Source organism: Humulus lupulus, chromosome 1 (genome assembly GCF_963169125.1).
Source record: "Humulus lupulus chromosome 1, drHumLupu1.1, whole genome shotgun sequence".
Classification (NCBI taxonomy): Eukaryota; Viridiplantae; Streptophyta; class Magnoliopsida; order Rosales; family Cannabaceae; genus Humulus; species Humulus lupulus.
Genome location: NC_084793.1, coordinates 25,181,477 through 25,193,853, shown reverse-complemented (window position 1 = coordinate 25,193,853; position 12,377 = coordinate 25,181,477). Strand labels below are relative to the sequence as shown.

The window sequence follows — 12,377 nt, the reverse complement described above, 5'->3', positions numbered from 1 at the left end:
GTAAACACATTTACAAATTTGCAACAATATAATTTTTTTTGTAATTAAAATTTACAAATTTATAACTAAAGTCCTTATATTTAGAAACAAAATAAAAAAAATTTAACAGAATGTTACAAAACTATTATCAACATTTTTTTTAATTTTTGTAAATTACAAAACTGTTGAAATATGGTTAATTTTTTCATTTATGTTTATAGAGGAAATTGCATTTTATATGAGAGTTTTAATAGAGTGTGCAAAAATATGACTTTTTTTTCAAAAAAAAGTTAATCTATGGCTTTTTTTTAAGAATTTTCACTTTTATGGGTTTATTTTCCCATATTTTTGTATAAAAGTTGGTTTATGCCATGGTTTTACTCTTAATCAAATTTGGAAATGTGTGTTTGTAATTTGATTATTATTTTTTTAGGATATTTGTTTTTTATATTGTTTTTATATTACTAATTTTATATTAAATTTTTCTTTGGTTGTTTTGCAAAATTTTTTTGTAATATGAATTGTTTTTAAAATTATTATTTATTTATTATAAACATGTTTTTTTTAAGATTGTACGTTTTTTTTTTCAAATCCTAGGTAGGGTAACTAGTTACTTGATTGATCTTAAAAAAAATCATAGAGCTAGGTTAAATAATATGCACTATGAGGGGTAACCAGTTATCCTGAGATGAGTAACTTTCTGCCATAAGAGGGGTAACCAGTTACCTAAGAGGGGTGACGAGTTACTCATATTAAATATGAAAAGAAACATCAAATTTGAAGGAAAAAAATAGAAGAACACTTCATTAAAAAATAAAGAAGAAGTAACTATGATTTTAGTAACATAACTAACTAGTTACCATAAAGAAATAATAAATATACACACACCAGAACGTGAAAGTAACCAGTTACCCTCAGAAATATACACACAAAGAATGTGAAGGTAACCAGTTACCCATTCACGTTTTTATATTTTTATTAGTTTTCTTTCCAAATTTTGGTATTCCTATAAGTGTTACAGTAAAAAGAAAATGCTGAAAAAATTGATTTGAATTTTTTTTACATATAGTGGAAAAAACTATAAAAAAATTACAATAATAAAAGATAATAAATAAAAAAAAATAGTAGAATAATTATGTAATGTAAAAATATATGTGTGAAAAAAAAAAGAAATAGAATGAGAAAATAATAAGTACAAAAATGAAAAAAAAAATATAAAAAAAAAACAAAAGAAATGATGAATGAAAAAAAAAAAAAGAATAAATAAGAAGAAGAAAAATAATGGAAAAATGAAAAGAAAAAAATATGAATGAAAAAATTGGTGGAAAAAATGAAAAAAAAAGGAAAAATAAAAAAAAAGAAAAAAAATCTCATATGTGTGAAAAAAGAAAAAAAAATGGAAGGAGAAAATAATAAATACAAAAATGAAGAAAAAATAGAATGAAAAAAAATATAAAAAAACAATACAAATGAAAGAAAAAAAATAAATAAATGAAAAAAAAGAAAAAGAAAAGAAGATGAATGAAAAAATGGAAAGAAAAAAACTAATAGAAAAAAAAAAAAATAGAAGAAAAAACAAGTAAAATAAAAAAATGATGGAAAAAAATAAAAAAATTACCTTCAAAATCAAAGAAAATATAATTATAATAAAATAATATGACATTTTCATATTTTAGTTAGCTACTAATTATGTTACCTATTCTTTAACTTTATCTTTGATAAATTTCTTATTCAAACTAAGAAAAATATAACTCACGTATTTTTTCCACGTTGCTAGCCATATTTTTTTTAAATTCCCATGTTTATATTATGAAAATAATTTTTTTAGCAAAAGCCCAGCCCACATTTTGTAAGGGTAATCTCCTTCTCTCACTTTCATGGTGTTTTTCCCAAATCAATTTCACAGAGCCTCCTCCGGCCTCCAACTCATCTCCTCACTCCTCCACCATCTCTCATTCGTTTTCTCCTTGACTCCGCCACCCTCTTTCTCACTCAGTCCGTTCCTGCATCATCTTCCTCACTCCGCCACCCTCTTGTACTCGTTGTCTCCCTCACTCAGTCCGTAGCACCTTCTTCTTCTTCCAATCAATCCATTGCTTCCTCCGTCAAGGCATTCACCAAAACCGAGAGGCTCAGAGCCAGAGCCACCGTCGGGTGCATCTACCGCAGATTGGAGATTATGGAAATGGGGTTCACCGACTTAGTCTCAAACAGATGAGACGGTATCACTTTGAAGTTTAAATCTGTTAATATATATGTTTATATATATATATATATCTGTGTGTTTGTCTAAAATCTTGATTTATACATATCTGTGTGTTTATGTAAAATCTTGATTTGTGTATCTAATTGGTGGAGCTTAAAATGAAAGCTCTCCTTAATCTGTTAATATATATGTTTATTATTAACCACTTTCTATTATATTAATTTTCAAGTTTATCTATTGCTGGTCTGATATTGTCATCTTTATTTTCTAATATTAAATTAATTATTAGTTTATAACACTGTCACAAAATGGCATCTGGATTTGGTTTGGGAATAAAATTAAGGAGTTTGCTCAACAGTTATATACTACACGCTCTAATCATAGTAAAAAACAATTAAACTAACATTGGTGTTCCTTAAATTCTTCACGGATGAGACGGTATTGGGGCAACACTCCTGAGAGAAATATTAGAGAAAAGGATTAAGTTTTATTAATTCATGAGTTCTAACTGAAATTAGTCTCAGATTCTAACCAATTTTGCTTCAGGGTTGGAGTTTCTTATTTTCACATTTATATGAATCCGTTGAAAGATGTGAAGATTGCATGAGAATAGCTTTTAAGTATTTGTATGTACTGAGTTCGTTAATGCATAGGGTTGTGTCTTTTTAGATTAGAGTTGTTACAATGTTTGGTCTTATTTAAATTAGTTTTTTGTGAAAAGATGGAACTCTTCAATATGCTAATGTTCTTTGAAAAGAATTAATTGGTGTAGAATAAGTTTTCAAATGACTATCTTTGTTCACCATTAACTCGTATGCGTTCTTACCAGGGAGGGGAATAATGCTTATTCCAAGGACAAATGAAAAACAATAATTATGGACAAAAATTGTATCAAATTAGTGAATCAATTTTGGAAGTAGCAGGAATAAGCTTAATGCACAACAACTTATCGAATTTGTGATTGGCTATTGGTTTTCAAAAATTAAATCCAAATAAAAATCCTAATTTTGAGCTACAATACTGAAAACCATATATACTTGTTTTCTCTCTATGCAAAATAATTATTCTAAAACACCAAAGCCATTTTCTCATCCCTTATCTTTTTTGCTCCTTTTCTTAGTAGTGTTCTCTCAGCAACAGGCAGTGTCTTTGCCAGTCTACCGCATTCATTTTGCCGTAGCTCACTGTAGGTAATTTCTTCACAATTTATTTTCCCCCCAATTTTTTTTTCTACTTCCATGTGCTGTTATTTTTGTGACTTTATTTTTTCCCCCTCACTTGGCCATAGATTCTGAAATGCTTTCTATAGTGTTATTTGTTGTAACTTTTATTTGCCTGTGTTTTTGCTCTAACTTTGTTTTTCAATGAACACATAATATATAATATAAAATAGAGCATAAAATCAAGGAAATGCTATTTTTTTACTGCAATTGACAAGTCAGTCCAAGGCATATCTAAATTTCTTTACTTTTGTTTTCAGTTGATATCCAATCTTGTGAGATTAAGCTAAGATTTTCGCCTGTTATTTGGTACAGGGGCTGTCGAATAAGTTAAAAATCCAGGAAAATAATCTATTTGGATATGGAGAATAGAAGACAGTCTCGGATGTCGTCATGTGTACAAGATATGTTGAGGTAACTTATTTCTGCTCATAAATGATATTACAGGACCTCAACATACAGAAGGGAGGCTAGAGTTTCTATTATTCAATATGTTATTCTTATTAGTATTACTTTTGCTTGCTTTTGGTAGTTTGGAAGATAATGATAGCAACGCCTTGATCTTGCAAAGCAAGAAAAAGAACAAAAGGAAGGGCATGGTATATCCTTTGTAATGCTTTGATCTTATTACTAAATGAGTATTTTCTTTCTTTTTCTAAAGCTCATGAAGAATTTTCATTTTATTAATAAAAATATTTAGGGGTGTGATGAAATCAAGGTAAATCCCGCTCCAAAATTGAGCAAATCCCAAAAAAAGAAGCTGAAGAAGTTGGAGGTGGGTTTTTGCATCAATTGCACATGTGGTTTCACTTGGATTGCTGTTGAAGTTATTTGTAATGATTTGCTTGTGGTTTGTGTAGGAAGAGAAGGAAAAAGCACTTTTGCTATCAAAAAGTCTGGAAACTTTACAGTAATGATTATCCTTTGTACTCAGATAATTGATAATTATACTCTCATTTTTTCATCCATTGTGAATGACTTATTGATGATGAATTTTGTAGGAAATACACAATTCCAGATGGTGCATATACTCTTCTAAAATCATCTAGAAACATTGGTCAGGTTTGTATTTGTTGCATATGTTTAGCAATGTAACAAAATTTTGCTGGAACAATTTATCTTATCTGGTTTTTCATTTGTAGGCTGAAACTTTCAAGAAAAAACGTAGGATGGTAGTTGAAGTTTCCAAAGCTGGCTTCGAAGTTCCGTACAGCGTGCAACCAATTAGAAGGGATGATGACAATGTTTCTAGTGAGAGTGAACCTGAGTTGGATGAAACTCATTCAAATCAGGAATTTAGCAGGAGTGAGATGCAGCCAGCAGTGGTAGAAAAAGGACTCCAGACTAATATCAATGTTTCTTTGAGTTCCCCTCAACATCCAGTCGACAATGATGAGCCTGGTTTGAGCAATGAACCTGCAGCTGCAGCTGCAGATTGCGGCAAAAGCGCAAGCTTAATGGTATGCGATCATACATTTATAGCAAGCTGAAAATGTATTTGGCGTAGTGGAACTACATTTACGAGACAATTTACTGAATCGCAATTGATATGATTCTGTAAATTATTTTATTTCAAAATCTTACCCAGCACTGTTCAAGTAGATACACTTTACGTGGGAAATAACACAGCATCTGCAAGCACAAGTTGATCTTGATTCACATTATTTTATGATGATCTGACTCAAATTTAACCTTGACAGGTTGACTTGGCGCAAGGTAGGTCAATGGAGAGCACAAAAGTGGGTCCTAGTAATACAAAACCAACTGTAGTGCACGTATCCAGGCCAGATGAGGTTGAGCAAAAGAGGAAGGATCTACCAATTGTCATGATGGAGCAAGAGATAATGGAAGCTATTAATGACCATCTAACTGTCATTATATGTGGAGAGACTGGGTGTGGTAAAACAACCCAAGTTCCTCAGGTGAGGAATGGATTTTTATGCAAGATCTCAATTTCAACTTGAAAATTTCAAGCTTCTAATTGTTTTTTCTTTCATACTTTTCAGTTTCTTTATGAAGCTGGTTTTGGTTCAAAACAATATGTTGCTCATGGTGGTACTATTGGTGTTACTCAACCACGTCGTGTTGCTGTTCTTGCCACTGCTAAGCGAGTGGCATATGAACTTGGTCTATCTTTGGGTAAACAGGTTGGGTTTCAAGTGAGGTATGACAAGAAGATTGGCCATAATTGCTCAATCAAGTTCATGACTGATGGGATCTTACTGCGAGAACTACAGGTTCGTTTATTAACTATTGTATTTTTTATTCTGTGATGATTTGAACATCTAGGCCTATTAAGTATTACTTCTTTTTTTTTTACTGTTCTTTTGTCTTTTGCACTTGTGTCATTTTAGCTTACATGTGGTGATTGGTTTAGAAGAAAAATACGTACAAACTTTTGGTCAAGTAGAATACATGTGAAAATATGACAATAAACATTGTGTTGTGCATTTGTTTGATAAATTCCTTTATTTTGCAGAATGATTTTTTGTTAAGGCATTACTCAGTCATCGTTCTGGATGAGGCTCATGAGAGAAGCTTGAATACAGACATTCTGATTGGAATGCTATCACGTGTCATTCAAGGCCGTGAGGTATAGTGCTATTTTTATTTTGTTACTCGTGTGTAGTTAATTTTGTGCCTATTTTCTTTTTTACTTATTTGTGTTATATCATCAAACAGAAAATATATGCACAACAGCAAAAATTAATGCTGTCAGGGCAAACTATAAGTCCTGAAAATCAGGTTTTTCCATTAAAAGTTGTGCTGATGAGTGCTACTTTGCGAGTGGAGGACTTCATTTCTGGTAATAGGTTATTTTGTGTTCCTCCACCTGTGATTGAAGTTCCTACGAGGCAGTTTCCAGTCACTACACACTTCTCAAAAAGAACAGAGATTGTGGATTATATTGGCCAAGCATACAAAAAGGTCTTGGCTATTCACAAGAGTCTCCCTCAAGGAGGTATATTGGTGTTTGTCACTGGGCAGAGAGAAGTAGAGTATTTGTGCCAAAAGCTACGTAGAGCTTCAAAGGAACTGATTATGAAAGCATCTAAAGAAAATGTTGAGCCTGGTCTAGCAGACACTGAAATTAAATATATCGGTGGAATAAGCATGGAAGAGATTAATGATGCTTTTGATACTCGTGGAAATTCAACACAGGAGCAAACCGAGATGTTTAGCTTAAATGATGGTGATCAATGCAATATGGATGAGGATGAGTTGGATTTTTCATATGAATCAGAAACAGATAGTGACTTGGAATTTGATGGTGAAAATGTAAATTCACTGGGAGAGAAATTATCAGAAACTGACTCTACACTTGTAGATGTACTGGGAGAGAATGGAAACCTTGATTCATTGAAAGCTGCTTTTGAAGCTTTAGCAGGAAAGACTGCATCAAACACTAAATCTAATGGGCAAAAACCTGAATCTGTTACTCAGGAAGCTTGCTTAGAGCAATCCAATCCTAACAAGGTGAACACAAATGGGGCTGGAAATGGTTTTTGTGTTGGTGGTCTGCATGTTCTTCCCCTGTATGCCATGTTGCCTGCTGCAGCACAGCTATGTGTATTTGAAGATGTCAAAGAAGGCGAGAGGCTTGTTGTTGTGGCAACTAATGTAGCTGAAACCTCTTTAACTATTCCTGGAATAAAGTATGTTGTTGATACAGGAAGAGAGAAAGTGAAAAATTACAACTCCTCCAGTGGCATGGAATCATATGAAGTTCAGTGGATAAGTAAGGCATCAGCTGCTCAACGTGCAGGAAGAGCTGGAAGAACTGCTCCGGGTCATTGTTATCGTTTATATTCTTCTGCAGTGTTCAACAATATATTTCATGAGTTTTCCCTGGCTGAAATATTAAAAATACCTGTTGATGGTGTTGTCCTTCTCATGAAATCCATGCGTATTGATAAGGTGTGTTACTGTCCTCCACTATGATTTTAATATTCAAGTCGTCACTTATTGTTTATGCAAATGAATTTTAATGAAAGTTGTACAAAGTGCACCTTTGAACTTGTTTTAACAGTTCTGCTTTTTGCTCGTATTGATCTGATTGTGTATCCTCCCAGGTTGCCAATTTTCCATTCCCAACACCTCCTGAGAAGTCTGCCCTGGTTGAAGCAGAGCGTTGTTTGAAGGTTCTTGAGGCACTTGACAGTGATGGTAAACTAACAGCTTTAGGAAGGGCCATGGCTCGTTACCCCATGAGTCCTCGTCACTCCAGAATGCTCCTTACCGTCATTCAGATAATAAAGAAGAAGAAAAGTGATTCTCGTCCAAATCTAATTCTAGCCTATGCAGTTGCAGCAGCTGCAGCTTTGAGCTTGTCAAATCCCTTTGTTCTACAGTTTGAGGAGAGTCGTACTAATAAAAGTGACTTAGAGCAGGAACCAAGTTTCGATGCTTCAGAGAACAACAAAGTTATAGATAATAAGCAAGAAAAATCGAGGAAGAAGAAACTTAAAGAAACTTGTAAGTTGTCTCGGGAAAAATTCTCTAATCCTAGTAGTGATGCGATGTCTGTAGCCTATGCTCTGCAGTGTTTTGAACTTGCTGAAAGCCCAACTGAATTCTGCGATGACTATTGCTTACATCTCAAAACTATGGAGGAAATGTCCAAGTTGAGAAAACAGTTGCTTCGGCTTGTATTTAATCATAGCGGTGATAGTGATCTTGAGAAGGATTTCTCATGGATGTACGGAACTTTAGAAGACGTAGAACAATCCTGGGGCCAGTCATACAATAAGCACCCTCTTTCACTGTATGAGGAAGAGCTCTTGGGTCAAGCCATATGTGCTGGTTGGGCAGATAGAGTTGCCAAACGCTTAAGACTAAGTTCAAAGTCATTAGAAGGCGAAGAACGAATTCGTGCAAATCGGTACCAGTCTTGCATGGTTAAAGAGTCTGTGTTCCTTCACCGTTGGTCGACTGTCACTAACTCGGCCCCTGAATTTGTAGTCTACAGTGAACTGCTACAAACAAAACGACCATACATGCATGGAGTGACGAGGGTGAAATCAGAATGGCTTGTTGAGTATGCTCGTTCTCAATGCACTTTCTCTACACCCTCAGCAGATACCAAACCTTACTACGAGCCTAGAACTGACCAAGTACTGCATTATCTCATACCAACTTTCGGGCCTCATTTATGGGTGCTTTCGCCGTTTAGCTCCCCCATTACTGACAGTAACCAAAGATTTTTAGTGTTTGCTTATGCTTTGCTTGAAGGGCAAGTGTTGCCATGCTTAAAATATGTTCGTAAGTTTATGGCAGCTCCTCCTAGTAGCATTCTGAGGCCAGAGGCATCAGGACAAACAAGAGTGGGGAACTTAATTACCAAGTTAAAGAAGAGGTTCATAGATAGCTGTGCCATGTTAAGTAAGGTCTGGATTGAGAATCCCAGAGAACTACATTCAGAAATCATGGACTGGTTTCAGGACGGTTTTCGTGACAATTTTGAAGGGCTGTGGTCACAAATGCTTAGTGAGGTTGTTTTAGAAGCACAAGAACGTTTCCCCACCAAGAAGTCTAAGAAAGCTAAATTATTAAAATGAAAAAAGATTAAAGAAAGTTCATGGAAGAGTCAAAATGTACAGCGTCTTGCTTAGAAATCTCTAATCCCCATTTTGTAGTTCATTATTTGGGAGAAGAAAATTTTCTCTAAAGTCTTCTCCTTTGTGTATTGGGTAGTCTTGTAATTCCCTTGCTATTTTTGAAAATTGATGTCTTATTTCTATATTTATTGGAGTAGGCAAGGAAATTTTTTCACACTTTCTTTTTGTTAATGTTTGACATTATTAAAATATTTTATATTTATTTTAAAAAAAATATAAATGATCAATTACATTTATACATCTAATACAACTTGATTAATCAATAACTTCAATTAAATTATATTTTTGTCTCGTCTCAAATTGGAACTAATATATTAGTCACACTTGATATAAATTGATAATTTTAATTTATGAAAATAATAAATAATATAACTTAATTAGGAGGTCTTTGTATGATTTCTATAAATTGTCAGCCCATAAATTGATACATTGTATATTCATTCATGAATTAGATATAGTATTGTTGGTTCAGTAGTATTATTACAATGTATTGACATAATTACTTGACAAAAAAAATGTATTGACATATTAATATAATGAAAAATTAATATTTTTATCGACTAATGCATAAAATAATAAATTATTTTAATCAAATGATAAATTTTTATAATTCTGACATTATTAATTCATTGAGATTTTACTATATCTAGATATCTTAGAGCATCACCAACCGAACGTTATTACCTCATATATATGGGGTTGGTGTGCTGAATTCCCTCCAACCAAACTAGTTAACTGCATTTAGCTATGTGTCAATAGTGACATGGCATATATGTCGTGCACTGTTCACACGGTAATTTTTTTTTTTAATATATATTTTATATTTTTTTAAAAGATAAATATATTTATATCATATATATATACATAAACATATGAGTATTATTTGAGTTTATATTTTATGTTGGGTTTTTTAAATTATAAATACACATATAATTTAATTTTCTAAATAAAATTTCAAATATTTCATAATTAATTTTTTATATAATTTATTTTAATTTGTGTGAAAATTCTTACTCTACACTATAAGAAAAGAAAATTAACATTGAAATTGATTAAATATACAAAAGATAATTAAAATATTACAAACTTACATTCTAATATTAAAATCAAATACACCAAATATAAAATGGAAAACAATATATATATATATCTTCTATATAATAAGTGTGTAGATAACAGAAATTCTTGGTTTTAACAGCTTTTTATATTTTAATGTTAACTTTAACGGAATATTCTTATATTTAACAGAATATTCTTATATTTAACGGTAGCTTGTAAACACTTAAACTTAAATAAAATAAAATAAATAATTAAAAAAATTAAAATAAGATATTTTTGAGATATTTTACAATGATAATTATTTAAAAATAATAAATAATTAAGCAAATTAAAATAGGATAGTTTTAAATATTTTACAATGATAATTATTTAAAAATAATAAATAATTAAACAAATTAAAATATAATATTTTTAAGATATTTTACAATGATAATTATTTAAAAATAATAAAATCATATGTTTTATAACTTAAATAAAATTTAATTAAACTTAAACTCACTTATTAGAATAATATCATATTAAACATATAATATAATCTACTCTGAATTAGTAACAAATTATTTTTAAAAAAAAACTAGCAAGAAACTCAAATTTAAAATCCACGTATAATATTTAATATTACATTAAATATATAATATATAATTTATTGTTGTCCTTTCATGATTCAAAAAATAGAACAAACATAAATTTAAACAAAAATAAATAAATTATTTAATTAAAATAGAATATTTATTTGAAATTTATATAACATTAATATAAATTTAATAAATTCTATAAATAAAACTAAACAATCGTGCATATTGCACGTTATTTGTATCTAGTATATATTGTTGACGCCGCTTTTCGTCAACAGTGAAACAAGAGCACGAAAACAATAAATAGTTATGGCCAGAAAAACACAATAAAACAAGAAGAGTTTTTTACATGGTTCAGCAGTTAACTCTGCCTAGTCCACGAGTCTTTGTTATTAAAACTTAGGAAATTTCTGGAAATCCTTCAGAGATGAATTCTCCAGAGTTTCTCTCAAGATCACAAAATTTCGGTCCCCTTTCATGGTGCATGACCCCTCTATTTATAGAGGAAATTTCATAATACTATCCCACATTGTTGACTGTGTTTTTAGCCAACGACGTGAGAACGTCAAATACGACAAACCTTCAAGAGAATTTAAACAACACAGACGGTATAATAAAGAAAATAAAGAACACACAAGATTTTTATAGTGGTTCAAACCCGATAGTCGGTAATAGCCTAATCCACTTAGAGTTGTGATTATAGATCTGTACTCAAGATCAGATGGACTGAGCCAACTGAGTTTCTCCAGTACAGATTGCAAAAATACAAGAATCCTCTCAAATATCAGCCCTTTCTCTCTCTAGAATAGTCAGACCCAAATTTTCTCTCTCTAGAAAGAAGAAGCAGAAAGAAGCCCCTCTCTCATCCCATAAGCCCTCTATTTATAGGCTTAGGGTCATACATACGGTATCCCCAAGAACCAGGATATTTTATTATATTTATTACATTTAAATTACAAAGAAACATTCAAAATTCAAAATGTAACAAACCCCTCATTTGTGGGAAGAATGAGAGATTCCCGCATATCTTGTTGAAGTTGTTTATGAGAATCTTGACTTAGTCCTCCTCTAGCTAGTTGATCCACCTCCTACTGACCACCCATGCAAGTGCTGGTCGGACATGTGCATGGTGGTAGGACATGCACTTCTCTCCTCTAACATGGCACTCTCCTCTAGCATGCCATGTCTCTCCTCGGACCACACCCTTTAGCTCTCCTAGGATGCACTCTCCTTAGCTCTCCTAGGATGCACTCTCCTTAGCTCTCCTAGGGGTCTCCTCCTCGGACCTCATCCTTGGGGTCTCCTAGGACCACTCTCTTGAGTTATCCTCGGACCAAGGTCTGGCCTCACCTTGGCCTTCCATCGGACCAAGGTCCGACCGGGCACTTGGACTGCTCCTCGGATGTACTTTTCTTGGACGTGACACTCTAAAGCAGTCAAAACTCTTCATCAGTCTACCGGGTCACTTTATCACAACTCTCAGGAGTCAATGTATTTATTGACTATTTAATGTGTCTTTTACGGACCATGTACTGCCATTTGTCACCTCTACTGCCACGTCATCAATCTCCATTTTTGGGGATAACACACATATTTCGGGAAGTTATTATGTATATGTAAATAAATTTAATGGCATTAAAAGCCTGTAATCCTATATACAATGAAACGTCCCCTGAAGATCAAGGAGCATATAACTGAATAATAAATATCCCTTGACTAT

At 32.3% G+C, this 12,377-nt stretch overlaps 1 protein-coding gene across 9 annotated transcripts; it reads left to right on the top strand.

The window, feature by feature from the left end:
- Window positions 1–1,829: 1,829 nt before the first annotated feature.
- On the top strand, window positions 1,830–9,179 carry LOC133789348 (ATP-dependent RNA helicase DEAH13). Of its 9 annotated transcripts, none has more exons than XM_062227220.1 (13): window positions 1,830–2,201; window positions 3,309–3,371; window positions 3,721–3,819; window positions 3,938–4,004; window positions 4,106–4,180; window positions 4,266–4,315; window positions 4,407–4,467; window positions 4,548–4,865; window positions 5,106–5,327; window positions 5,412–5,642; window positions 5,885–5,998; window positions 6,088–7,323; window positions 7,479–9,179. In XM_062227220.1, exons 3-13 carry the CDS (start codon window positions 3,767–3,769, stop codon window positions 8,961–8,963), a joined length of 3,912 nt encoding a protein of 1,303 aa, XP_062083204.1. In that variant the 5' UTR covers window positions 1,830–2,201; window positions 3,309–3,371; window positions 3,721–3,766; the 3' UTR covers window positions 8,964–9,179. The 9 variants fall into 9 exon arrangements, with proteins under 9 accessions (XP_062083204.1, XP_062083196.1, XP_062083201.1 ...); XM_062227212.1 differs by having other exon boundaries at window positions 3,309–3,375; XM_062227217.1 differs by having other exon boundaries at window positions 3,306–3,371.
- Window positions 9,180–12,377: the final 3,198 nt, after the last annotated feature.